A 26253-nucleotide genomic window follows, 5' to 3' on the forward strand; every position below is an offset into this window, starting at 1 on the left:
GAGAATAATGAGATTGAGACCGCCCCATCATCTAGTCGATGAAAGTTTCGCTCACGTATATGTAGCTGGTCTCATATGCAAGACAAAAGGCCCTCAGAGTCGGATAATAGAACTCCCGTCTCGACCTCCCGGTTCCACCCCCAAACATGAGATACAAAGAGCTCGGCACAAAGCAGCATCACGGCCTGACCTTCATGACATGAAACACGCCCGGCACGGTCGCCGCCGCGCCAAAGCCGCTGTATCCGGTGCCGAACAGCACGTACTGGTCCTGGACGGCGACCCCGCCGTGGAAGTTGGTACTCAGCTGCTTGTCCATGAGCAGGCGGCCGGTGGCCTTGCTCAGCGCGACCAGGCCGCCCTGCGTGGCGTCGTACGACGCGGTGCCGGCGGGGTCCTGGCCCGTGCGCGCGACGAGCACGAGGTCGCCGACGACGGTGGGCGGGCCGAGCGAGAGGGCGCCGGCGCCCGGGACGGGCGTCTGCCACAGGATGGCGCCCGTGGCCAGCGACACGGCGCCGTAGGCGCTGCGGTCCGTGGTGGGGCCCGACGGGGACAGCCGCCACGTCTTGTAGTTGGAATTGATGACGGTGAAGTAGGCGCGGCTGTCGTCGACGGCGATGCCCCAGCTCAGCCCGCCCGTGATGCCGCCGGGGCCGGTCGACGTGGCCCACAGCACGCGGCCGTCGAGCGCCGACAGCGCGTACAGGTCGCCGTTCTTGCGGCCCACCACGACCTTGTCTTTTGCAGCAGCGCCGGGAGCGCCGGGGACGAAGGTGGGCGCCATGCCAAAGTCGGCGTCAGGGCCGGGCACGCCGGGGCACAGGACGGGGTCTTGGGGGCCGAAGCCCGGGTAGCCGCAGGCCGCGGTGAAGATGTCGACGCCGTAGCGCTGGTGGACCCACTTGACGCGGCCGGTGTCGACGTTGATGGCGAGCACTGAGTCCTGCCACACGTCGGACGGCAGGCACGAGTCGTTGTTGGACACGTAGGGCACGTCGGGCGGCACGGCGGCGAGCTGGCACCGCACCGTCGCGTTGGATGCCGCGTAGGCGTTGCCCGTGCCCACGAATGCCAGGCGGCGCCCTGCGTCGATGGCCGGCTGGCTGCCCCAGAAGGCGGCGCCGGCCCAGCCCTCGCGCTGGCGCGCCGGGGGGATGGATGGCACGTCCCACACGACACGGAAGCGGCGCGCGGCTGAGTTAAAGGCCAGCGCCACCATGTTGCCGGCGAAGGAGCAGCAGTGGTAGCCCGGGATCAGCGGCACGTTCTCCTCAGTACTCGAGGCACCGACGAGCAGCTTGCCGTCGAAGAAAGTGGGCGACATGGTGACGATGGCCAGTGGGTGCGGGTTGATCTGGACCGTGCCGAGGGTGCGGCCGGTGGCCTTGTCGACGGCGACGACCAGGGCATGGGTCAGGGTGCCAAAGTAGACGACGTTGCCGTCAATCTGCGGGCTGGTGCGGGATATGGGCCTGGTGTTCTGGGCCTGGAAGGCCGACGGGGTTGCGAAGCCGTAGATGATGGCCGTCACGTTGACCCTCCACAGCACGCGGCACGAGCCGTAGTCGAGGGCCACGAAGGCGCCATCCCACGTGGGAAAGAAGACGGCACCACCCGAGACGACGGGGGTGGCGCTGACGCCGACGGGAAAGTCCAGTGTGCAGTGGTCGGCGATGGAAGGGATATTGGCCGACGAGACGATCCTGTTCTGCGCCGCCCACCGGTTGTTGAGCACGTTGCCGCCCCAGCCCGACCATTCGGCCGAGCCTCCGGCGACGATGCTGGCCCCGGAAGCCTCGGCGTCGTCGGCCTGGGCCCGCCAGAGGCAGAGAAAAAGGGTCAGAGCGTGTCGGAGCATTCTGCTTTAATGCTGTTGCTGCCTTTGCAGCAATAGCAGTAATAAGAACGGCTGGAAATCGCATAGCTTTATCTTCATTCCCCTCACCTTGTCTCATCGCATCTCGCCGTCGAGGCATGGAGTGCATTCGGATGGCTGGGAGCACGGCGGTGAGCCCGCATTAGTTCTCGAATGCTAGCCTACATTATAGCAGGAAACACCACTATTGGCTGAGCCGACAGGGCAAAGGCCCCTGTGGTTGCGCATACGCAGCGCTGGCATGGAGGGGGAAAGGACCCCAAGGAAGAAACATCCAATAGCTGCTGCTGCAGCCGGCTGCTTCTGGACTCTGGACCCGTCCAGCTGGGATCCAAGTCACCCGACACGTTACTTTACCAACCCGTTGGTAAACCCCCCCAATGCACCCCGCTGCTTTCGTGCATGTCCATTCCATTCCATGATGGCCACGCAGGTTGGGGTTGGCGGCGGGGTTGGGAGCCGCAGGTGATTGGGAAGCGTCAAGAAACTGGATGAAGGGAAAGGAAAAAGGAGAAGGGAGAAAGGAAAGGAAAGGGAAACGAGGAAGGGGCACATATCTAGAACCAGGGATTTCAGCGGGGACCATTCGTATTCATGAGTCAGCACGCTTAGGCTCCGGTATTTATTCATTACCGCCTAGAAAGTATTCGTACCCGTACGTACTTGTCTCCGCGCTCCCCCGCTGCCGCTTCCCTGAACCTTGATTCAGGACGGGGAGGGAAGCGGCGACTCCTGGCAAAGGCAGGTACGTAACACCTACCACCTCGGTTTGGCAGTGTGCGCCTCGTAATGTCCCCGTATGGAAGGCGCAAGCGAGGCCTGAGTTCTGGAACTTTTGAAATGAAGCTTTTGTCTGCCCGCCAAGGACGCCCTCCTTTGCTTTTTATCGATACCTGCCTGTGCAGTACGGATACAGACAGCACATCTCACACGCGAAAATCACAGAATACTAGAGCCACCTACGGATCAAGCCTAGCCTCACTCGGATTTCCAAAAGACAACTCACGCGTCTCTGGCTGCCAAGAGATATTCGGGCCCATTGGGGACTCGGAGACCGGGCGGACAGCGCGCATCAATTCAGATGATGGCAGACAGACTGCAGTGATGGCTGCACCCGGCTGAAAAGGGCGAGCTTGCCTCTAGCGGCCCGGCCGGGACACGGCCGTAGTGCCCCCGGCCATCTGAAGCGCCGGTGTGCGCCATTGGCGCTGAATGATTGGCTGGCCGCCGAGCTGACAAGGCTCTCGCTGGGATGTCGGGCATGGGTCCTAGAGGCTCACCCTTGCTGCTTCCTGTGCGGGCACTTGGCCCCCGCTTGGCATCACCAAAGGGGCCCATCACGCGTTTTCAGTAAAGGAAGACGGGTCTTCAAGATGCTGAAGAGGTACTCCCTCCCAGATTGCCAGACCAAGCCGGAGAGATGGCCCCCGAGCGAGTATCACTAATCTGCAGATGCAGAGATAGAAAATGATGCGCTTCCCAATTCCCACCCGCTTCAAGTCGCTGTCCGTTGATGCTCAGCAATACGTCAAGAATCACTAGTACTCGGTATATCTCCAGCAGGTGACATGCCCAGCCAGCTCTGGGTGACTGGGTCGATTGCGGGCACATGAACGAGTACACCACCACATTTTGTTGACAACCTGACGCCCTGACAACTTAACAACCATCGATCCCCGGCCTCGATCATGGCCTCGACCACGACCCAGCCCGACTACCCGGGCATGCTGCCGCCCCCTCCAGGCGTGACTCCCAACATCACGGACCCCGAGTCCATTGGGTGGAAGCTCGTCGTTGCCGGCATCGTCTGCCCTGTCATCACTCTCGTCTTCTGGACCCTGCGCGTCTACACGGCCCGGCACATCCTCCGCAAATTCCATCTCGACGATTGTAAGAACTCCAGGCCATCAGTGTTTCAAGTCTACGAAATAGACGGAACAAGGCGCCAGACCGCTAACTAGCGCCGAGCTTGCAGGGCTGATCACCGCGTCGTTGGTACGTCACGGACCAAGGCCCCGCTTCCTCCCGCCTGACGTCTCGGGCCGCCCGGTCTAACGATGCGCTTAATCTAGATACTAGCCATCGGTCTGTCCGTTGTGGATATCTCACGTCCGTACCCACGCCCCCGCATTACAGAGGCCAGAGCCAAACCCGAACCCAAAGCTGACGGGCCGAGTCTACAGAGACCAAGTATGGAATGGGCGTGCACATGTGGGAAGTCACGCCGGCCGACTTCCAACACTCCATCATAGTGAGCGCCCGCTGCCAGCCCAGTTCTGGCCCGATTCCGCAGGCCGAGACTGACAAAGCCGGCAACTGATCACAGGTCGGTCTCCCGGCCTCCATCTTCTACAATCTCTCGACGCTCTGCGTCAAGGCGTCCATTCTTTTCTTCTACCTTCGCTTCGCCGCCGCCAACCAGGCCTTCCGCGTCACCGTCTACGTCCTGCTCTTCGTCGTCGCCGGCTACTCGCTCAACGCCGCCTTCAGCTTCCTGTACCTGTGCACCCCCATCCACAAGCTCTGGGACCTCGCCACCCCGGGCTCCTGCGTCGACCTGTACTCGGCCTTTCTGGCCAGCGCCGCCATCAACGCCGCCACCGATGTCGTCATTCTCCTGCTTCCCTCCTGGCTGCTGTGGCCGCTCCGCCTGCGCTGGAGGCACAAGGTGGCCGTCAGCCTGGTTATGATGACGGGCGGATTGTCAGTCTCATTTTGTTTTCTCTGCTTGTTCAGGTACCGACGGTAAACTAACAGCCAGCTCAGCGTCTGCGCCGTGAGCTTCTTTCGCCTGGCATCCATCCCATTGGGCAAGGACAACATGGACACGACCTGGCAGTACTGCATCAACAACATCTGGTGGTAATGACCTGCATTCCCTTTCCTTGCTCGTCTTTTCGTGCTTCTGCCCGACAATGCCTGAGCCGTAGCTGATGGACCCCCCTTCCGCGCGCAGCCTCGTCGAGCTGTACGTCGGCATCGTCTGCGCCTGCCTGCCCTGCCTGAGACCCTTTGTCAAGGAGCACTTCCCGAGCATCTTCAGCGCCTCGCCCGACAGCGACGGCAACAGCTCCCCAGAAAGCGGCGGCTTCGGCAGCAGCCTGTTTGCGAGACAGCGGCGCCGGCGGCAGGTCAGCTTGGCGCCCGTGTCTGACCACGCGTCGCTGCACAGCCAGGACAAGAGCTGCCCTCCGTCGTCGAGCAACAGCGGGAGCGCGGGCTCGGCGAGGGAGAAGGAGCCTGTGCCGGCCGCTGCTGAGGTTGAGATACCAACCTCTAATGCGGCCTCAAAAGGTCAGGGGGCGGATATGGTATGATCGTGAGTGGGTTAAAATAACGGGCGTATTATAGGGATGAATCTAGTAATAATAGAAATAGAAAAGGACGGGATATAGATATTTGTTTGGTCTTTGTACCATGTACGTACCTGGCCAGGTGTGTGTATTGTTTTCTTTCGTCTACTCCAGGAGCGACTTCAAAATTAGGTGTGTGTATATAGCTTTGACGCTGCCAATTATCAGGAAGCAGCGTCTCGGGTCCATCACTCGATATATCGTCCCATGTAATTGGGGGACTCTCAAAATTCACGCTTCGAGAGGATACCGTGTAGGTACGGCTACCAATGCTCAGTCTTCCGTAGTCCAGTGGGCACTCCTTTTTTCTTTATCCTTTTATTTCCGTTTCTTTTCTTTTTCTGCACACAAGACAAGCCGTCTGCCAACGGCCTCCACTCAGTACATCACAGCTCGTCCATAAGCTACATCACAGTCGTCCATACGCAAAAGAAGCCTCAGCCCACCGCTCGCGGGCCCCCGCAACAGCCAGCGGACAGACCGAGACGAGCCCAAAACCGACCTCGCTCCTGCCCACCCCTGTGCGGATGTCCCCCGCCGCACATGCGGCCGCAGTATGGCCGGGTCGCCAAGCCCGTCGAGCATGAACAGCCAGTCTCGGTGGCACACCTGCGCCCGAGGGTACGTGTCGGACGAGCAGTGGGCTCGAGTAGGCCTGAGTGAAGTGGGTGCTCTTGCTGCGATTCTGCCGTCGCCGTGGTGGCCGTCTTGCTCATTTTGCCAATTTTCTCTCTTTGTTGTTGTAGCTGTTGTTGTTGTTGTTGTTATTGCTCTCGGCATCGCATCGGCAGCCAGTCGCGTCGTGGAATAGGGTCTGGAGAAGCAGGATGGCCATGTTGCTCTCGGCGGCTTCCTGCCGTCGTCGTCGCAGTCCGACAGCATAACCTGCGGGAGACGGAAATTGCCATCACTGGCCCGCCGCCTCCATTGTGGCCCACCGCCCTCTGCAGTGCACACCGCGGCGGCAGCACCTTCTACCGCACGTCGAAATAATGCTCATCGCGCACCTCACCACACGGGGCGGCAACCTCTGGCAGCGAGCGTTCCTTCCGCCAATCGCAGATCCACGACGGGAATCAGGGCTTGATGGCGCCATGCGTCAGCAGAGGATAGCGCCCGATGAAAGCAATCGGCACCTCGCCCAGTCCCTTCTAATCGTCCACGGGCGCAGCCGCAAGTCAAAGGGCGCGTCGACGCCCCGCGCGAACCTGAGAAACTCGAGGTTGTTCTCGTTGTTGATGTGGGCCCTGACGAGCCGGATGAACGTGCTCCGCGTGTCGAGGGTGTAGCTGGGCGCGAGCTCGGCGTACGACGACGAGGTCAGGTGCGGGCTGGTAAAGGCGTAGATCTTGTCGCGAGCGTCGGTCGCGTCTCGCGGCCAGCCGTCCACCGTCCACGAGAAGATTGAGGAGCGGTTTTTTGCTCATGGGGCTCGGACGGCTTTGCGCACTGGGGACCTTGGACATGAAGGCTTGCTCGGCGAGAAACCCGTGGAGATCGGAGAACGACACCCAAGAGCCCGATATCTTCACGGCACCAAGGGACTCGAGGTAGGCTTCGCGTCTGATCCGAGAGGCGCTGTCCTCATAGTGGCGGCTCCTATCCCAGATAAAGTTGTCGTATAGGCCCCGAGACGGGTCGCTCTTGTGAAAGGCTTTGAGAGACTCGACGAAGCTCTTCCACGGCATGAACGAGTCTCCGCAAATGACAGTGGCAGCTGTGTCTAGACGGATCTCCTGGTACGTCTTTGTCCCCTTGCTGAGGCGCCAGTTAGCAAGCAAGACGGCAGGTTGCCAGCAGAGTAGTTAACGAAACTCTTTCCTCCTACCCAAGCCCGACGAAACCAAGGGCGCTGGACGAGGTCCGTTAACCCCTGTGACAAGTCACTGCCCCGGCCTTCGAGGTAATCGCTCAGCTGCTACCTGAATTCAGGGCTGTCGAAATTCCCCTCAGACACATAGCTCTGGAGAAAGGCCCAGAACCGGTTGTCCCCCGCGAGTTCTCGACCAATCCACACGACGTATTCTGCCGACTTGTAGATGCTGCCCATCAGGGAGACCTGGTGGCTTCTCTCGGCCAAGCCGTCCTGCGTGATGCCTATCGCATCCGCCCAGAGCCGCAGCATCGGGCGGGGCTCGTCGGAAGCGCCGTTGGGTTGCTTGGGCCGCCACAGGACTTCACAATTTGTTGCATTCAGCTGCAATTACTCAACAGCGCTGCCGCATTTGACCTTCGTCTTCGATCATCAATTGACACATATTGGCCCCCTGGATGAACAAGAAACAGAAGCATTACACATATTATTTTGTCTACTCTAGGAGCGACTTTCATAAGTTAGATTTATCCCTGGAGTGAACTCCATAAGCAAGCTTGAACAGGGCGTGTCCTTGATTATTTCGTTGGTAAACACGGCCGTTTATAACAGCAAAAATAAAGCAAAAAGACGAGACGATTCCACGAGGCGACTCCAGGCATGCAATCGGCAAAAGAATAAAAGTGCCCAGTAACAGGATTGAACTGTTGACCTTCGCATAACCAGATACTGCCTTTCGACGGTATTAGTACGACGCTGCTAACCAAACTGAGCTAACCGGGCATGTTCTGCTGCTTAATGGACATGGGGTTTGGTAGGTGGGTATATGTGGATGCCAGCGGAGCTGCGGTTACGGTTGCTGTTCCACCCCGATCCACACGGTTATCAACGTTGCCATTGTTCCCTGGCCCGAGGCTTGACTTTGAAGCTTCTAGCGGCTTTAGAGGCTGCTTCTAATTGCAGGGATTTTCCGCTGTTATTTTACGCTCCTCAGCCTCTCTCTCGGCCTTCCTGCGCAGCTTCCACGCGCGGCGAATCTCTTTGAATTCTACAACTCAAGGCGTGTTAAGCCGCGTTCTGGGAAGTGGTCGTATGCTTGTAAGTACTCGCCTTCCCTGGTCCGCTTCTCGCCGTGCCCATTTATAGTCGCATGGGCATTCAGATGGCTCAGCGTTCCAGACGCTTTGGGGCATCCGTTCCATCCGCAATTGTACATGCGCTCGATCTCTTCCCGCCTGCACTTCCTAACTGGAGACCCGGTTGGGTGAGTAGCGGCTGCAATGGACTGCATTAGTTTATCAATATGGACCGGAAGCATCGCTGCACTGCTGTTTTAGCCTCGGGGGAGGCCTTCCCCCCCTTATGTGACGGTAAGTCGTGTCACGGCATCATTGGTCACCTGGGCAAAAGAGGGAGTAGCTGTTGGGCCAAGTGCCTCGAGACTGAGAGGTTTCTACAGTGTGAATCCATTCAAGATCGACATCATACCAAGAGCCGCTCAGAAACTAACAACAAGTCGGAACCCAAGCTGGATCCAAATTCGATTCGCTCACTAGTTCTACTCAATAATCAATATAGCTGCAATATTCCAAAACGCTATGCTCCAAGCCGATGCCCTCCTTTTGTGTTGCATGCTGCCGGACCTGATTCGGTCAGCTACATCAGCAAACCAATAAATGCCCAAGATGGGCCAGATCCATCCCGTTTGAAGCCGGATCCAAAGAGAATTAAAAGTTGAAACAAGGAAACGAACAAAAAGCGAGCAGAGACAAACACTGGGCCCCTTTTCCAGCTTCTAAAATCTTATTCCCATCCAAAACGATCCCGTGTTCCATTCGTTAACAGAAATACCACCTGATTTCCTCTTTACCGTATTGATCTTGGTCTCACACGCTCGGCAGCCCGCGCCTCGCATACGCCCACGAGTCGGGCTCGCCGGCCAGCAAGGCCAGCAGATAGCGCTCCCAGTAGCCAACCAGAGGCTCCTCAGGGAGGACGGTGGCCTGGGGCACGCCGTGGGCGACGGGGCGGGCGTAGACCCAGCGCCAGGCGCCGACGTCGTCAGCGGTGACGGGGTACAGGGCGTCGGCGGGGTACTCGCGGCTGGGGAGATCAACCTCCCTCGGGCGGGGAACAGGCGCGGCGGGAGGACGCGGCGGGGCGCGCTCGAGGCGCCACAGCGGAGCGCCGTCGTCGGCGCGCAGCAGGGAGTCGCACGGCCACGTGTCGCGGTCGTCGGGGCCGAGCCCCGCGCACGCCAGGCGTACGCGCACGCTGGCGTGGATCGACTCGGCCGTGTTTAGCAGCGGCTCGGCCGTGTCCTCGTTGGTGTCCTCGTCGACGCGCAGCGCTAGCCCCGGGCGCCGCACCGTGCGGCCGGCGGCCAGCATCAGCGTGCTGGTGGGGCTGCGCAGCATGCCAAGGCCCCACGGCCGGGCGTACTGCCACAGCTTGGCGGGCGGGGCGTCCGGGTGCGCGTCGCGGCCGTCGCACTCGGCGGCGTCGCGCTTGGGCGGCGCGTTCGGGTGGCTGAAGACGGCGTCGGCGCCGGCCCACGGCAGCGGGCCGGACGGGGTGCGGCGGAGCATCTTGGGGATGAGCATGCTGGACCGGCGGCTCGAGGGCGGGGCGTAAGGGAAGGGGTGCGCGGCCGAGAAGCGCAGGCCGTCGCGGAACATGGCCGTCATGCGGGCAAAGTTGAACTCGACGCCGACCGAGGACAGCTGGTCGCACATCCAGGCCAGGGTGATGTTGGCGGCGTGCTGGTCGAACCAGCCGCCGCCGACGTTGGCGTGGGTGCCGGGGAACCAGACCTGCTTGAGGTTGGTGGCGCTGCCGGGCAGCCGCTCCCACAGCGCCGGCCGGAACGCGAAGCGCGGCTCGTCCAGCGCCAGCGCCTGGAACGCGTTCTCCACCCTGTCCGAGACCTGCGTGTTCGTAAAGCGCCACTGGTCTGCCGATCCCCGGACGCCGATGACGGGCGCCGGCGGGATCCCCAGCGTGCCCACCGTGTCCCACACGGCCAGCGCTTTGATTCTGATCTCGGTCACGCCGTCGCGGAACGTGTCTCGCGTGTACCCGAGCTGGTTCCTCGCAAAGCTGTCAGCTTGAGATACCGGTTAGACGGGGCGGAGCGTCGGAGAATCAAAAACTTGCGTCCTTCAGGCCCTGCTTGTACTTGAGCATGCGCGCGTTCTCCCACTCGATCTTGGCCTGGCCGTGCGCCTTGTTGTAGGCGGCCAGGCCGGGCACCAGATAGTCGTCCTTGTTACGGGAGGGATCGCCCATGTTCTCGTAGTCGTCGAAGATGGTGTAGAAGTGGTCGAGGCCCTCGGGGGTCAACAGGCCGAGCGACGCGATCATGTCGGCCGTCGACCGCGCCGTGAAGGCCCCGCGCGAGAAGCCCACGAGGATGATGGAGTCGCCTTCGACGTAGTTGGTGCAGATGAAGTTGTACACCTCGCGGATGTCCTGCCGACGAGTCAGATTGGCTGAGAATCAAGACTCGAGACTTTCATTATCAATTACCCGGTCCAGCCCCATGCCAAAGGCGCCGCCCGTGAACTGATCAAGAGCACCGGCCGTGCCGACTCCGGGAAAGTAGTTGATAATCTGGGGAGTGCCGTCGCAGCAGTTGCGGCAGATGACGCGCGAGATGCGCGTCACATTGGACGGAGGCTCGAGACTGCTATTGAGACGGGTGTTAATTCAACGGGTGTTAATTCGACGGGTGTTAATTCGACGGCCAAGACCAGGGTGTTCTCATCCACGATTGATTAATTAAATACCTCTTCTTTCCCAACGAGTCCATCCACGTGCCGTCGCAACACACGATGATGCGCTTGGGCGCGCTGGGCACCACGGCGCTCGGGGTGGTTAAGCCCATTGCTGCTGTCATCGCCAAACTTCAGGTTGAGAGTCGGATTCTGACCGAGACAGCGAGATTCTGACCGAGACAGCGAGATTCAGGAGGAAAGGGCGGGGAGACAGAGGGGTCGTTGGACATTAAATGGAGAATGTCTGGCCTTTCGTGGTTCTTGACCGCCTGTCTCATGACCAGGTCGAGTGTGCTGCTTGCATAGTATGTGTGTAGTTTGTGTGTAGGTACATGTGCGAATCTGTGTCCGCGCATCGGATGCAGCGTGCCTGGTTCGCAGTACATGTACACATACTCCTCCGTAGAAGCATCGTGGGAGGCAGAGAGAGGCATGCTGCTTGCAGGGGCGCTGGAACTAAGGCGCGAGGGATCTGCACTGCACGCGCGCTAGCGGTCCTTCAGACTTGGATCGCCAAAATGGCCCATTTCGACATGTGCACGCTGGACTGGCCTCCACTTGGTGAATTCCGACAGGAACTAGGTGCGTGCGAGTCCCGGCCAACCGCAGGCGGCGTGAAGTGCACTAACGCAGTCGGAGCCAATGGCCGCTGCCCGCCCGAGACAGGGCGCTGCCGGGCTGAGCTGAATGACCCCAGCACCCGAAGCCCACTTCCCCGCTGACCGCGCCAACCAATTTCCAGCGCACCCACTCCGCACTGTCTCGGACTCGTGCTCAATCCACCCGCTCCAATTCGGGTCCTCGTGCCCCACCTCGACGCCCAGACGCCGAAGGCCATACACACCACGCATTTTGTCACCGGGCATGGTTCGTGCAACGCAGTTCTGAAGCCGGTATAATATTCACAGATTACAACAGAGAAAAGAGCAAAACATGCACAGAGTAACGGTGGAGGCTCAGTATCGAGTAAATTACGGCCATGACAATTCACACAGTCAAGTCTGGGGCATAGTAACCCCATGGCATCATGATATTTGTCTTTGATCCCCGTTATAACTGACTGCATACCTCGTTTACTAAAGCATTAATGGCTTACACTCCATTTTGAGACGAATCTGACATTCTTTCGAATGCCGCATTGTCCTGATATTTTCACTGTGTTCTGCAGGTTTCACTCGCAACTCCCAAACAGGGAACAACATCTCGACAAGTCTTCTACCCATGCCGTTCATAGCTGGAACCGCCACCACACAATTCTCAGCCATGAGCATGGCGCAGAGCCCAAATCCTTACGATTTTCCGCATGTTGCAAACCGGGATCCTCAGTGGCCATCCTTGGCCTGGGCCAAGACAACAAGTGCGAGAGCAACACCGGGCCAACAAGGCCGTGCAAAAAGATCAATTCCCTGACCAACAGACCTTTCGAGATAAAATGCAGACTATTACATCGAAATCACAACGGCAAGAAACTCGGGGAGCATATTCCTCGCTGAGCCGTCTTCTAAACTACAATGGAACCACTCCTCAGATTGCAAACAAACGAGAATCAGACTTTAGAGTTGCGTTTCCGGGGCCAGAAAAGGGAGCCGTACGAACTCCGCTCTACATGTGAGAATATATTGGAGTGGAGTCCCAGCCACGACGAGTCAAAGAGGCGGGGTAGGTACAAGATAGCAGACGTTAGATATCTTCCCTACTTGTTCAATTCAGATTGTAGGACGGGAAATATATTTCGTTCATCTGGGTGACGGACCTGGGTTGTCGAATCATCTAGAGAAGTTCTTCTTAGAGGGTTATATACGATTCCACTGTTGTAATTAGATCTACTTTCCCTCTTGAGTTCCGGGCTCTGGAAATATCTAGACTCGGATCTTTATAAGGGCTGGTGGCGAGGCTGCTTGGAAACGTGTTACCCCAAATGTTTTAAACATCCATTGTGTCCCTGCGGAGATGAGCTGAGACCGGGATGTAACACGGCTACCTTTTGTGAAGTCGATTATGAACTCGGATGGCGAGGGTTACACCACCTGATCTAGACGAGTCGTCGTAATTAATTAGCAGATACTTGCAACTACCTAGTTATTCTAAGCTAAGAGCCGCATAGTGATCGTTTAGATTTGGGGTGGGTCGCCTATTGATAGTGATCTTTTTAGCGCCCAACACTGCCCTCGAGGCAGACAGCATACTGTATGTACCTGTTTCAGGCAGTCACAGACTTCCAGAGAGCAGATCTTGCCTCAATCGAACACCTTTACCACTCACTGTCTTTCGCTCACCGTCGGCTTCAAATTAGCCACACCCGCAAAATATGAGCAAAGGTTGGGGGAAGTTCTTTAGACGCCGGGGCTTAGAAGAGCACTCGGAACATGGTCGTGAAGATGACCAGCCCGACTGTTGCGGCGACAACTCGATGGGCTGGGACTGGCAGGCATCGGACCAGTACGGCGGCCAGCCGCTCAGTCTCCGCGAGTTGCTGGGAGGCATTGAAATGCGGCCATCGCCATCATCATCATCATCATCATCATCATCACCCCGTCTATTCGGCAGCTGGGACATCTGCAAGGCGTGCAGCAATTTCGACGACACGGCCGCGCCGCACCGGCGACAGACCGTCTTTCCGAGCGGTACTCGCGATGTGTTGCACGTGATCGAAGTTGGCAGCGCATTGAATTGTCTGTCTGAAAAGGTCTAGAAATACAGGCCCAAAGTAAAGAGGGTAATTTCTTTGTTGATTTCTTGTCGATATATGCCTCAGGCCGGGGCAGCTCTTTCAACGGCCTCGTTTCTACTCAAATTCCCTCAGCATAGTAGGCACCGGCTAATCCTGTAACTGACATAATCACAAGCAGGATATCCTCGAAGACCTGTTCTTGTATTACATTGCCGAGATTAAACTTCAAAGCAACTGCCTCATCTCAAGCCGATGATTCCCCAAGGCACACTTAGGTTACGAGCGCAATGAGCCCATACGTCAAGTGGCAAGTGCTTGGGAAACTCAACAATCATGACCTCTCGTAGAATAGACGAGGCCACCGGTAACAGAGGGTTAATTGAGCTGATCCAAGATGACCTGACTCAGAGCCACGAATCTCTATATTATGGTGATGACCTAGAAGGCATTTGACTCTCTAGAATCACCGAACCCCATGCAGATGACCCCATGCAAATGACCCCATTCAGACAAATCCCATGCAGATAACTCGGTCCCGTTCGCTGAGCGACTAGATAAGGCAGGTAGGCAGGTAGGCAGGTAGGCAGGTAGGCAGGTAGGCAGATAGGCAGATAGGTAGGTAACTCCACCTAGAAAGTGACGCAGCCCTTAAACTCTAGCTGGCGCGCTGGCGCAATGCTCACCGGCCTCCGGGGACGACTTCTGGAGCTTGGCGGCGCGGTCGGCCGCGATGTCACACATTGCCTGCAGCGAAACCAATCAGCAAGGACACGATTATTCAAACAAGGGCAGTGCCCACTCGACGGCGGGAGGAGGAGCGGAGGGGCGAACGCACCTGGATAGCCTCGCGCTCCTCAGCCTGGGGGTCGGCGCGGTCGATGCGGCGGCGCATGTCGGCCATAATCACATCACGCGGCCGGCCGTTGACGAAGACGACGTAGCGCAGGCCGGGGAAGGCGGCCTCGTACTCGTCGTTGAGGGCGGCGAGGCGTCGGGCGTCGGCGTGGTCGCCGCCGCGCAGCTGGGCCTGTTCGGCGGCGCTCTGGGCGCTGAGCTGCTCTTCCTCTTCTTCGTTGCCATCGTGATCGGCGTGCGGGGTTGGCGGCTTGGCGGGGCCGAGGCGCGGGTGGCTGGCCAGGATGGCGTGCAGGGGCCGCCGGGCGTCGGGGTCGGCGTGGGGCCCGCTGACGGCGGCGGCCATGGCGAGCAGCTGGTCGCGGAGCGTGGCGATGAGGTCTGCGTACGAGCCGAACGAGAGCGTGCGCAGCATCGGCAGCGTGAGCGCGTGCAGCTGCGGCGACGGCTCGAAAAGCAGGTCGAGCGTCGATGTGAGGGCCGCGTCGGGCAGCGACGGCAGCGACGCGATGCCCGGGAGGAACGGCGTCGCCTGCGGGTTGAGGTTTGATGTGGGGGCGTCCATTTTTGTTACGGCAAGGTACTGTAGGTCGGTCGGGTGAGACTTTGTTTCACTTTCACTTTAAGGTTCTCGGCACTGTAAATGCCCACGGGGTTGTGCTGCGTCCTCCTTTTTATCTCTCTCGAATCCCCAGAAAACAGCTCAATCGGGTGGGGCCAACCTTCGCTCCACGGCTACCTACCTGCAGTCGCCTTGCCGCCGCCGCACCTCGCTGATTGTCATGACGTGAGAGGCTCGACAAACAAGATCGATCGCGGGGCCGCCACAGCGGGGCAGTGGGACAGCTCGCCAGCGAGGGATCCAAGCACAAGGGGTCGCGTGTAAAAGCCCAGTAGAGCAGCCAAAGAACGACGTAGACAGATTGATTCTCATCAGTCGCTACAGCTTTGCTTGTGTTGTGCATACATCCGTACTTGTATGTACATACATTTAATTTTCGCGGTACGAAACGACAACACCATGGGAAAAGACCACGCGGCATCGCCCGGTCCACCACGCTTGTCTGTCGGCCGGTACCGCACGGCCCGACAGCTGCTTGCCCAACCCCATGCCGGCCACTTTGTATGTACAGAACATGATCGGTAAGTCGCCTGGACATCAACAACAACAACAAACTCGGCTTTTCTCAGCCCGCACCAGTTTTGTGGATTCGCCATCATCCCAAAAAAGACATTGCCAGACTCCCCTTATGCAGCTTGTCCGCCCCTTTCCCAAACCCCCAACCCCGTGCAGCCTGCCTACCTCGCATCAAAGAGCGAGCACTTCCCGGGAGGCTCGTCAAACATGACATGCCTCGCCCAGACCAATGGAAACGTGCAACTTTTGTTTAACCGCCAATGCAATTACCCATGTCAAATGCCGGCACCCGCTCAGACGGGTGCAGAAACAGCGCCGGCATCCCACCAAGTTCAGCACCTTGCATTCCAGGGGATCCCGTCCAGGTCGTCCATGTAATCCTCAAAGTGTTCCACCACTTCGTCTTCCGACGAGTCGCCGTCTCCGCCGCCGCCGCCGCCAAAGATGACCCCAAAGTCTGCGTACACATCGTCGGGTTCATCATCGTATCGGCTCTCGTGTTCTGATGTTGGGAATGCCACATTCTCGTCGTCTATATCGTCAATGTCGTCCAGGGTTATTAGTGGCCGCGTCGACCTGAGCTCTGGCGAGCGCAGCGGTTTTAGTCTCGGGCTAGGTGGTAGCCGTAGGCCGGGCGTCGTCGGCTCGGTAGGCCGCAGACTAGATGGTGACCCTGGCGGTGATGGCCTTGCCCCAGCCGCTCGTGGTAGGGGGTGCGCATGGTTTGGATGTGGCAGTTGGAGCACTGGCGCCGGCGGACAAGGCGGTGGGGTGGCTGATTCAGACCTCGGGGGGAACCGTGCGCCAACCACCAAACCCACTCCTTCGCTTTGCTGTGCCGACGCAGCATCCCCTGCTGTGTCGGCCACCTCACTGTCGCCTCGCTCCGCAGCTTCTCTATGAACCCGCAGTCTGAAGCGGTTAACCACTGCTGCCCGTTGTAGCGACCATGTCGAGGACGAGGATGATAACTGCGGGTGCTGCGCCGGTGCTAGTTGCGACTGTGCAGCGATGCCCGTGACTAACCGCCTCGTCGCTACCATTTCTGCAAGTTTGAGAAATCTCTTGCTGCCCGATACTGCCGACTGCCTGGTGAGTATGTGTGTTGCCGGGAACGAAAATGGATCCGACAGGCGGGATGTCACGAGATTCCGCAGAAGCCGGCGCTTTTTGCAACCCAGAGATGCCGTATTTGGGCCGTCGACATCAGAATCCGGCCGCCGACGTTTGAGGCTTGGTCGAATAGGCGGAGGCCACTCCTTTGCTGGAAATGTAAAAAACACCTTACTCGAAGAGGCAGCATTGGAATTTAGGGACGACCACGGAAAAACAGGACCTGCCAGAGCCCTCGGCGCTGTGCTCGCTGCGATTAACGGCGACAACTTGGGCGACAACGCCACTGTCCCAGGCTGTGAAGCACATTTCGGTGATTTCGATATCGAGGGTGGCTCCTCAGCGCCTTTCGATGCACCAATACTTTGACGCTGAGGCTTGCTGGCCTTCGAGAACTGGCTCAGCCGAGTGTTCAGTCCAGGGATAGCTGCCGCATGCAAGATCGCAGCCCCAAGATCGACATGGTCCTCTTGAGTGAACCGAGCATCACGGTAATGCCACGGTCCATGCTGAACAAGTGAGCGGCCAAGGGGTTCGAACTGCAGTCCTCCCATTATCAACGACATCCAAGCTCCCTCCTGCCAGAGACGGCCGATTATTGCCAGCAGCCTCCTTTTCTCAGTTTGTGTGGTTGCTCGGACACATTAACGACGCATCTTGCACTGGTCCTTTTGCCAACCCCGCCCCAGGAATCAGTTCCGCCGACCGAGACGCAAAGGATTAATGATCCAGTAGACCGAGATCCCGGAAGAGCTGCGGGTAGTCCAGGGTTCTCGTACATCCAACACCGAGGTACGCCTGCGGGCAACAGAACTGATGACCTCTTGAAGAATATTGGTAGAGCCGCCTCAGGAGTCGCACACTTGGCCGAGCAGAAACAAGGGCCCAGTATTAAAGCAGACGACTTCAAGTTAGGTCTTCCCGGGAGACGGTGCACTGGATCGACTGGCAGCAAGGTAAGACCGGATATAAGCCCAGGGAGGGGCCCCAAACAGCGGCTAGGCCCGGGAACTCGATGACTTCAGTGTAACACAAGAGAGGAGGGGGTGGCCTGTTGGTCGTCCGACTAATAATGTTGAGCCGCTACTGTTTGTTTCTCGGTAGGTGGTTGTTAAGCTCGGCCCAGCCAGACGCGCGGAAGTCAGAGCCCAGCAAGAGGGTAAAAGAGAGGAGGGAGCAAAAGGCGGAACAAGGCAGGCTGACGGCGCTGCAAGAGGCACGAGATGTATTTATTCCAGACGGGCAGGGAGGGACACAGGCACCGCAGCAGCAGCACCCAGCCAGGCGGTGTCAAGTGGAGAAGACGGAGATCTCGTCCCAGGATGTGCATCTAGCGACGGCGGGGAGGTGAACACAGACAATGCAAGCCACGACACGACAGGGCTCCTTGTGGTAGTGGTTAATAACAATAAAGGGCTAGTGAAGCAGGCTGGCTGGCCGTGACAAAAGGGCGCTAGGGCGGCCCTGGTCAGGGATGGTAACACGACATGGGGCCGATGGTCAGAAAAGCTGGGGACGGGGGAGGGGTGGGACTGTCGAACTCGGGGAAGAAAAGGGTATGTAAGTGGCCGGCGGTGTTTTGTGGCGGACCAGAAGGGTTGAAAGGGAGGGGACGGAGAGGCCAAGGGTTCACTGGAGGACAGAAAGTATTTCTAGAGAGGCGAGGTGCGATGGAAGGCGAGAGGATGGCATGTGCGGGGTGCTCCGCGGACGACAGACCGGCTCGTGTGATCGTGAATCGCAGCTCGAGAGATGGAAGTGTGCGCAGAGCGAAAGACCAGGTGGAGTGCTGGCTGGTGAGAAGGCAGGATGCCGAGATGGCAGAGACATAGGCAGTCGAGTGAACGCCGAGCCTGTCTGGTCTGGTCTGGTCCGGTTCTCGCCTCAGCTCCTGGGGCGCGGAGCACTTGTCGATACGAGGGTATGCGCGCCGAGGTCCTGGATCATCCCGAGAGGCGGTATCCGTAGCGTAGCCCCATGGAAGTCCCCAGCAAAACGAACACCGCAGACAGCACAGCAGCAGCCGGGAGGGGGGAGCAGCACCGGAAGCCTTCGGTCAGTAAAGGGCGACGGGTCCAGCCACCACAGCAGTTGGCGACAGGTCAGGAGACGACGACGCCGAAAGCGGGTGGATGGGGTACTGCGAGTAGGGCTAAGACGACGCCCTCAGCCGTCTGCCTGCCCTGGCGTACTGTATGTACACGTAAGAGGCAAATGCATGGAAGTCTGGGATGGATGGATGGACGGCGAGTTGCTTGCGATCCAGAGCAATGGGCTGGCAGGTGCCGAAGCCGCTATTCCGTGCCCTAGCTTCTCAGTGGCCTGCGGCTGTTCTGCTCCTGCGCGCGCTGATGCTAGCCTGCTCGCGGTTGGGCGCTGGACCGTTGGGCGAAGGCAGAGACAATGCGGAACGCGCTCAATCAGCGGGCGGCCAGTAGTGCAGTTTCCATGGCGTAATGGGAAAGACCAATTCATTGCTTTTTGTGTTGGAGACGGAGTCTGGAACCCAGTAACGGCCCAGGCAGGAAGGTCGTGGTCTGCTTTTCGCGGGTCGCTCTTTCCCTGCGGCCCCTGCCTGCCTCTATCGGTTGTTCTCCTGCTCCTGAGCATCTGTTGCCACTTGCCAAGTGCCATAGATGAGCAGGCAGACAGAAAGGCGCGTGCCCGTGTCTGCTGCCGAGCGAGCACAGTCCCTGCAGGCGAGAGCCCCTCTTTTCTTAGCTCTTTAGTCTCCTTTTGTTTGGACAATTGCTCCTCTTTCCCCGGAAACTCTCCACCTTCGGGCCTAAAGCGTGTACTACCCCTTCCCTGTCGATATCGAACCCGCTATTGCTGCCAGTGGTCTGTCTCCCAGTCCATCAAACCAGCGGCCAGGCGAGCGGAATCTTTTTTTCTTGCTCATCGCAACCCTACTCCCAGACCAGAGCATGAAACGGCCAAGAACAGGTACTGTGCGGTCGTGCATACTCGGTACAGAGCCAGGAAGTCCGTCGGTAGAGATCCTGCCGACGCACAAGTCCGTTGTTGGCGCCACTGCTGTTCGCGCCCATTCGCTGTATTGCATTCACGCCTGCGCCTGACTTGGGATGTCCCCGCGAAATTACGGTATCACACTACTTTCTGCGGGGAAAGCAAAAGGGGGGCACGGCCGCCAGAGCTGCCATCTCTTTTTTTGCGCGGCAGTCTGGCCGCCGGTTCCGCACTCCAGAGTTGCTGTCAGATCGCGCAGGCACTACAGGGCTTCCGCGACACCACTACCAATAAGGGCAGAGCCAGAGCGTGCACCTCGAAAAATCCGCCTACCATAAGCCGACGCTCCCAGATATGCCCATTGTGAAAAAAATAGCTTGTCATGCAGATGGTTGTTCGTGTCACCCCGCTCTTCTCAGCATCCCGGCAGCCCAGGCCAAGGCGCGGAACGAGGCCGGACTTTGGATGTGGCATTTAGGCTTCACAGGACCTTGCTAGGCTGTGGTCCTGTGTCGACACGCCTTTTCTCGGCGTGGCAGCCGTTCGACAACATCGGTATGGAAACAGGGCTTTCACGAACCAAGGAAGTCTATTAAATTGGGCTTACTGCCGCTACTTGGGACGGCGCTGCTGGAATTGCTCGGCCTGTCAGACGATTCCGACCACACCAAGTTCGGCGAGGTGCGCCTGCCGAAGTCACACATTCAAATCAGCCGTGCAAATGGTCTTCAACCTCATTCGATAGAACGGGTCACGGGGCGCACAGGTTCGTTTCCCTCTAAGCCAACCAGCGTTGCGGTCGTCCAAGCCGAGAGGCGTTCCAAAGCCCGTTTCGAACGCCTCGAGCCCCAACCTCGCTCCCCATTGAGGCACCGGAATCTGGAAAATGGCTGGCGTTTGTAAGGAAGGTGACGTTGTATAGAGTCGTCATCAATTTGGCATGGAGAGCGGAAATATTCCCAATATTTCGCACCAAAACTCCCGAATTTGGGCGGGCTGTCGACTCGCGGTCTCTCGCTAGCCAACAAGTCGTGATTTTGTCTCGCTTCCCCTGCCCCGAACCAGACATGCTCGCAGCCCCTCCATCACCTTTTTAGGGTAGCAATCCCTTCGCTGTGTAGATTTTGTCCGTTTCCCCACCTCATCAGACGAATCCCAAGCGCCTGGGACTGCAGAACGGAGGGGCAGTTGCAGATGACCCCGGGCTTGGGGGGTATCCAGTGGCGTGGACGCTGAAGTCCGGACACACCCTTCTGCGCCAGCAGTCCAAACCAGACCGAATTAGTTAGGTGGAAGCTGAAAACAACCGCGATGACACCTCATTTCTTCACGAGCAGCACATGTCGCATAGCGTGGCAATAGAGCGTGAATGAGGTTGTCTGACTCTCTCTGGCGCCTTGCTTCGCCAAGTCCCGACAAGCCAGACACATCCAGACGCCCCACGTGAATCCGGGGAAGAGGGGACACATTTTCCCATCCCCGTTCAGATACCGTCCACAACACGTGGAGCCCGGCAAGGCTCCACCGCAATCTCTTCAACGCGCGGAATTCCCCGCCCGAGGCCGCTTGGGCTCAGAACTTGAAGCCGCACCCACAGCGCGCCGGCGAGAGAAACTTGAGACTACAAAGTGGAATGAGTTCGCTCCTCTTCCGGCGTAGCTAGACCAACCCTGTACACACTATTCCGTACTAATGTGGCTTTTGCGCGTGGGCGATCACCTTGAACCCCCCAGTCCGGTAATATTCTCCATACCCCTGAGACTGTCGCTTTTTGCGTGATTTGTCGGGCCTCAGGGCGCTAATCGAAGGACCGACCCGAAAAATTACGATCTCTCCATTCTCCCCTGCTCCCTGCCTCCGTTTTGTTCGGGATCTCCCCGGGAGGATTTTGAACGTCCTTCAGCTCCCCAATGCGATGCACCTCACGTACAATACGAGGCCAATACTCCTTGCAGTCAAAATTAAGAAAAGTTGAGAACAACGAAATGAGGAGCAACAAAGAAAGATATGAATAAAACACTGGACAGAAAAGGTATTCGCAGTTTCTCGTCATTCAAATCACCTGGCTTGGTAGCGAGACAGCCCTAAGCAAGTCTGATCGCCGCGGGAACTGGCCGAGCCGGATCTTCGGTCCTTCCCTCACGCGGCCGCCCCCTGGGTTGTGAAACATTGAAGATTGAAGTCTATCATTTCCATTCGTCACAGCATTGGCTGCGGTTGTCGTCGCACGATGTGTTCTATTTCTGAAGGTGAAACTCCTCTTTCGTTTCTTTTTTGTCTTTTTTTCTTGTTTGCCTTTCCTTGCGATTGTCGACCCATGATTCATGTGCCTGCCTTTTCCTGCCTGGTTCTTAGGTACCCACCCGAGTGGATGGTCTTCCCGGAATGGCAGCTTCCATGCCATGCTAACTTCAGAGCACTCTAAAGAGCAATCCTGGCATACCACCTAACCCAGCTGCGTTGCAACCTCTTGCGCCCGCCTGACTCGGAAGCTGAAGCTCCTTCTATCGCACGTGATGGGTCGTTTCTAAAAATGGACACTCGGAGAAATGGCCATGGCCTGAGCCTCGAATGGGTCGGCGGTGAGGAATGGACGTGGCGTAAATACCTCAGGTTGGCACTCACCGCTTGTATCGTTAGACGTGCTTTTGTTAATTATTCCCCGACTGGAACCCTTTGTCGTGTGACCGAATGGGAATTCATCTTGGCCTCGACTCAGTTCGTTTGGGATTCAAAGCATTCGCAAGTTGAAGCCAACCCTCAAAGATTGGTCAAACACAGAAACTTATTGCGTTTCTGTTTCTTCTTGTCGATCACCTCTCCCACTAGGATTGAAGCCAGCGATCCATCGCTCACGTGTTTGTTCGTTTGGTTTCAGTTAATGACTCGGGATTGATGGCAGGGTAGATCTAGAGTCTATAAGACTTGTCCAAGGGGGAACCCTGATGTTCAATATGTAGGATTGTTTTCATTCTCTTTTCTTTCAGTCGATCTTTTCTTTTCTTTTACTTCTTTTGCCTAGAGTTTAGGACTGAATATCGCCCCCTTCTCTCACATTTCCCGCCATGGAATTTATAATAGTCGTAAATAAACGGAATTTGGGATGTTAACAGTAACAGCAGGATGAAGAAGTTCTAGCCTAGACTTTGAATAATTATATGCCGGGAATATCCACTGCTCGGCTCAAGCACTCCAAGCTTTGCTTAGTGTCTAACCTGTAACCGACCAACAGCCCATACAGGATAGCTAGTCGATTTATCGGACCAATTGCCAGCGCAGGTGTTCATGCCGGTACCACAAACCCAAAGCTCTGGATCTGTATATTACGCTAGTATAGGGGGGTGCCTGGTTAGATTCCAAGATTCGAGTCGTAGCGATCCAGGGCCTTGGCATCGAGTCGCGAATAGACTTTCACGGTGTCAGAACGAGGGGGTTGTCGAGCCCGCTTGTGGCTACCTAAACAGAACGGCTCGCCGCCCGCTAGTCTACGGTCTGGCTCGTTGGCGACCAGAGGTGGCTTCGTAGAGGTGCGGAAGGTGGCCGAAGGGGGGTTGGGGCTCGAGAGGACACGAACAGTCCCGGCCAATGTCCATTATGGTTCTTCAGTTGCCTTTTCCTCGTCTTTTCCTTTTCCCACCACTCACGAGCCAGAGCCTCAAGTCTTTCTTCCCACCCCTGCATCTGTCACCCGCAGGATTGGTCCACCCGCCTTTTCCTCAACTGCTGGAGTGTGCGTATTTCCCCAGACCCCAAACCAGAACATGCAGGAGAAACCCTCGAAGGGAAGGCGAAGAACAAGCGAAGCGAGTTAGGTGGGGGAGAGGAGCAAGCACACACCCTAGGGAATGAGACCGGAATGGCATTCTCCAGCTGTGACTTCAAAAGTTCCAAACCAAGTCCAGCAACCAGGTAATTAGAGCTTTCCGCCCCCACCTTGATTTTGCCAGGCAATGTTTTCCACCATGGTTTATCCATTTCAGACACATGCCCAGCGCCCAATGCGAACCATCAACTCTAATTTGTCGGATTCTGTCTACTGTTGGCATTCTATGCACTGTAACCCCTGCCATGCCAGCCGATGTTTCAGAGCTCTCGGGGCGGCGTGCGGACCGTGCGCCTGACCCAAGCCTCTCAACGTCGCCGTTTTCCCACAGAAAGCTGTAAGTCACGGGAGACCGGCATCCTGGGGGCGGCTACTTCCTACGACTGGATGTCGAGTATCGACAACGGGACTATTGCTGCGTGATCAAGACTGCATGCTGGTAACATATGTAGGCAATATCTGGCTCTGTGGAACCGGGCATACAATATCACAGCTTGCGAAATCCGAAATCTGTGAAGTCATTTGATGCTCAGTGGGGGGATTTGACCCCCACCACCCGCCCCGCACCTAGCGTTGGGGGCATTGTGGCTATTTTCTGGCCTCATTGGGCGTGAATTGGCGGGGGACGGCCGGGGGGCCGAACTGTGACCAGCGACAGCCACGGAGATACCGAAAGCTGCAAGGAAATTATCGTCGTTAGCGGCACGGCCCAAGCTCTTTCTTTCCTTCGTCTGTTCATTTCTTCCATGGCATCCTGAATCCTTTTTCGTTCCTGCACTTTCTTGAGCCAAGAGATGTTGGGAAGCGGGGTAGGCATTGGTAGGTACTGGACTGGACTCTAAGGGGAGGTACGGATCCGTACATCAAGTAGCAGAGGGGAAGGAGCACTGTGGCTAACACTGCGCGGCAGGAGCGAGCCACTACAAATTTTGTGGTTTGCACACTTTCGGGTTCTCTCCTACACGTGCACACGCAGTCTTGGTCTCGAAACGCGTGGCATGATGATCGCGTCGTCCATGGCGTCAGCTCAGAATGGCTTCGATGACCTCTTAAGGCTCTTTCCCTGATGACAGAAAGGGCTTCCACTTCACTTGCCTCCATCCTATTCGGTGTGACGCTTCCCCGCTAGCCAACCATGGCGCGATGTTGTCGTGCGCGAACCTCGGCATTTTTGCAGCTTTGGGGGCTTGTCCACCGGGCAGTTCCATACTCCCGAAATCCGCCCCAGCATTTTCCTGTTGGCCATCCAATTCCATCAAAGCCATCTTGGGTTCGATATCTTTTGTCATTTTGGATTGCGGTTTCCATCATAATTAACGGATGAACGTACTCAACACTTTTCCCTTTTACCTATCTCGGCTGGCCTGGCAGGCCGTTTCGCCCTTGTGTTTCCGTGGCTTCTGATTCTCGATTGCTCCAAATCTCAGCTCACACGACGCCGGGTTTTGAGCCACTGGCCGATTCTGAAGCCGTTGCTGCTCGTAAAAGAGGCCGTTTAGCAAGTGCTTGAGCGGTTGCTGGCCTCTGACCCACCGCTTGCACCACCATGGCCTCCGAGAAAGATCCCCGGCTGCCCTTCCAGGAGGCGCTGGACATTGTCAGGTTACCCAATGCAACCCAGACTCAGTCGGTGCATCGATTCATGGGTCAAAGGGCTGCATATGTGCCAGGCAGCGATATGCCCCCGATCATGCCGCGACTCCACATAGCCGCCTTTGGTGGTCATGTCTTCGCACAAGCCGGGCTCGCTGTCTGCCGGGCACGGAAAGAACTGGAGGACAAAAAGGGAACGAAGCCGTCCGAGAGACGTGGACTGCATGTACGTATTGACGCTTCTTTGCGGCTTCAATGCCACACCAGACACCCTTTACCATAGGGCTATCTTGCATCTCCTTTCCAACCTGTGTCTATAGCCATGTTGTATTTCTGCCCCCTTTAACTCCTTACAGACTATTCACGGCTTCTTTACGGCATCTGGCATCCACAACCGCCCTTTCATTCACGAAGTCACGCCGTTAACCGCGACACGGAGTCTCAGCACACTCTCGGTTACCACCCGGCAACCCTCTGAGCCCAGCACTAACCCTAGTGGCGACAACTTTCCACTTGCTGACGCCCTGCTTCCCCTCGGGGATCCTTGCTTCACGGCCGTCTGCTCTTTTAAGTTGCCCGAGGAGCATAGTGCCGGCGTCGACATGCAAGACGATGCCCCACAGAAGCGGTTCGCAAGCATACTCGCAAGCCGTCAACCGCAAGACTGGCTGCCCGTGCCGCCCGTCGATGTCACCGGCATGGTGGCTATGGCTGGCAACAACATCGTAGGCGCGTTCCCTGTCGTAGACATGAAGAAGGTGGACATGAAGGGCTTCAACGCCGGGAAGCCCGCGCATGAGCGGCGTGAGCTGATTCTGTACCGGCTGCTACTGCCCCTACCCTCGGACGGCAGCGGCAGCCAAGGTTGGAACGCTAATGCGCACGTACTTGTGCACGCCTTCGCGGCGGACCGCAACGGCTTGCTGATGGGGGGTAACCACGTCGGCTTCGGCTGGTCACTGGACCGCGCCGCCTCCCTGAGCAATAGCTTTGTCATGCATGTCAACGCCGACTGCGCCGTCATGCGCGCCGAGGACGGATGGTGGGTCCAGGAGTTTTCCTTTCCCCGTGCCGCAGCCGGGCGGATCACCGTCATGAGCAAGATCTGGAGCCCGCGAGGCGTGCATGTGGCTACCGAGTTTCAGGACGGCATGCTGCGCGGAAGAGAGGATGTGGAGGAGAAGGGCAAGCTGTAATTACGGATATAGTCGGTGCACAATCTGGGGGCTTGCCTGGTTGATGGAATATTCCCTTGCAGTCAGGTTGCAT

At 57.6% G+C, this 26253-nt stretch overlaps 9 protein-coding genes and 1 non-coding gene across 10 annotated transcripts; 3 read left to right on the forward strand and 7 right to left on the reverse strand.

Annotated features, from left to right (window-relative positions):
• Nucleotides 1–427: 427 nt before the first annotated feature.
• On the reverse strand, nt 428–1759 carry B0T26DRAFT_617664 (quinon protein alcohol dehydrogenase-like superfamily; the record flags this gene model as incomplete). The annotated part of the gene is made up of 1 exon (XM_060436014.1): nt 428–1759. A coding segment is annotated over one exon (1332 nt), but the record flags the coding sequence as incomplete, so codon positions are not given.
• Nucleotides 1760–2894: 1135 nt separating this feature from the next.
• Nucleotides 2895–3392, reverse strand: B0T26DRAFT_520372 (uncharacterized protein). Its single transcript, XM_060435472.1, has one exon. The coding sequence runs from the start codon at nt 3215–3217 to the stop codon at nt 2957–2959; it is 261 nt and encodes an 86-aa protein (XP_060290862.1). The 5' UTR covers nt 3218–3392; the 3' UTR covers nt 2895–2956.
• A 175-nt stretch (nt 3393–3567) lies between these two features.
• B0T26DRAFT_757499 (uncharacterized protein) lies at nt 3568–6225 on the forward strand (the record flags this gene model as incomplete). The annotated part of the gene is made up of 8 exons (XM_060446255.1): nt 3568–3769; nt 3855–3874; nt 3952–3988; nt 4063–4130; nt 4206–4582; nt 4646–4741; nt 4836–5173; nt 6104–6225. 8 exons carry the CDS (start codon nt 3568–3570, stop codon nt 6223–6225), a joined length of 1260 nt encoding a protein of 419 aa, XP_060290863.1.
• B0T26DRAFT_876848 (uncharacterized protein) lies at nt 6179–7527 on the reverse strand. The gene is made up of 3 exons (XM_060448117.1): nt 7155–7527; nt 6683–6990; nt 6179–6603 (listed from the first exon to the last, which is right to left on the reverse strand). The coding sequence occupies exons 1-3, from the start codon at nt 7355–7357 to the stop codon at nt 6332–6334; spliced, it is 783 nt and encodes a 260-aa protein (XP_060290864.1). The 5' UTR covers nt 7358–7527; the 3' UTR covers nt 6179–6331.
• A 202-nt stretch (nt 7528–7729) lies between these two features.
• Nucleotides 7730–7828, reverse strand: B0T26DRAFT_t260. Its single transcript has one exon. It is a non-coding gene; the product is annotated as a tRNA-Ile (tRNA).
• A 694-nt stretch (nt 7829–8522) lies between these two features.
• Nucleotides 8523–11384, reverse strand: B0T26DRAFT_840152 (uncharacterized protein). Its single transcript, XM_060447542.1, has 4 exons — nt 10834–11384; nt 10574–10733; nt 10198–10516; nt 8523–10151 (listed from the first exon to the last, which is right to left on the reverse strand). The coding sequence occupies exons 1-4, from the start codon at nt 10941–10943 to the stop codon at nt 8932–8934; spliced, it is 1809 nt and encodes a 602-aa protein (XP_060290865.1). The 5' UTR covers nt 10944–11384; the 3' UTR covers nt 8523–8931.
• A 272-nt stretch (nt 11385–11656) lies between these two features.
• On the forward strand, nt 11657–12528 carry B0T26DRAFT_733640 (uncharacterized protein). The gene has a single exon (XM_060443157.1). The coding sequence runs from the start codon at nt 11952–11954 to the stop codon at nt 12312–12314; it is 363 nt and encodes a 120-aa protein (XP_060290866.1). The 5' UTR covers nt 11657–11951; the 3' UTR covers nt 12315–12528.
• A 1521-nt stretch (nt 12529–14049) lies between these two features.
• Nucleotides 14050–15280, reverse strand: B0T26DRAFT_733642 (Oxo-4-hydroxy-4-carboxy-5-ureidoimidazoline decarboxylase). The gene is made up of 3 exons (XM_060443158.1): nt 15091–15280; nt 14328–14930; nt 14050–14236 (listed from the first exon to the last, which is right to left on the reverse strand). Exons 2-3 carry the CDS (start codon nt 14910–14912, stop codon nt 14141–14143), a joined length of 681 nt encoding a protein of 226 aa, XP_060290867.1. The 5' UTR covers nt 14913–14930; nt 15091–15280; the 3' UTR covers nt 14050–14140.
• Nucleotides 15281–15817: 537 nt separating this feature from the next.
• Nucleotides 15818–17152, reverse strand: B0T26DRAFT_744615 (uncharacterized protein; the record flags this gene model as incomplete). Its single annotated transcript, XM_060444440.1, has 1 exon — nt 15818–17152. One exon carries the CDS (start codon nt 17150–17152, stop codon nt 15818–15820), a length of 1335 nt encoding a protein of 444 aa, XP_060290868.1.
• Nucleotides 17153–24937: 7785 nt separating this feature from the next.
• On the forward strand, nt 24938–26180 carry B0T26DRAFT_757505 (thioesterase-like superfamily-domain-containing protein; the record flags this gene model as incomplete). The annotated part of the gene is made up of 2 exons (XM_060446256.1): nt 24938–25210; nt 25341–26180. The coding sequence occupies 2 exons, from the start codon at nt 24938–24940 to the stop codon at nt 26178–26180; spliced, it is 1113 nt and encodes a 370-aa protein (XP_060290869.1).
• Between the last annotated feature and the right edge of the window lie 73 nt (nt 26181–26253).

The sequence above is a fragment of the Lasiosphaeria miniovina genome, assembly GCF_030549165.1.
Source record: "Lasiosphaeria miniovina strain SMH2392-1A chromosome Unknown B0T26scaffold_8, whole genome shotgun sequence".
In the NCBI taxonomy this organism is placed as follows: Eukaryota; Fungi; Ascomycota; class Sordariomycetes; order Sordariales; family Lasiosphaeriaceae; genus Lasiosphaeria; species Lasiosphaeria miniovina.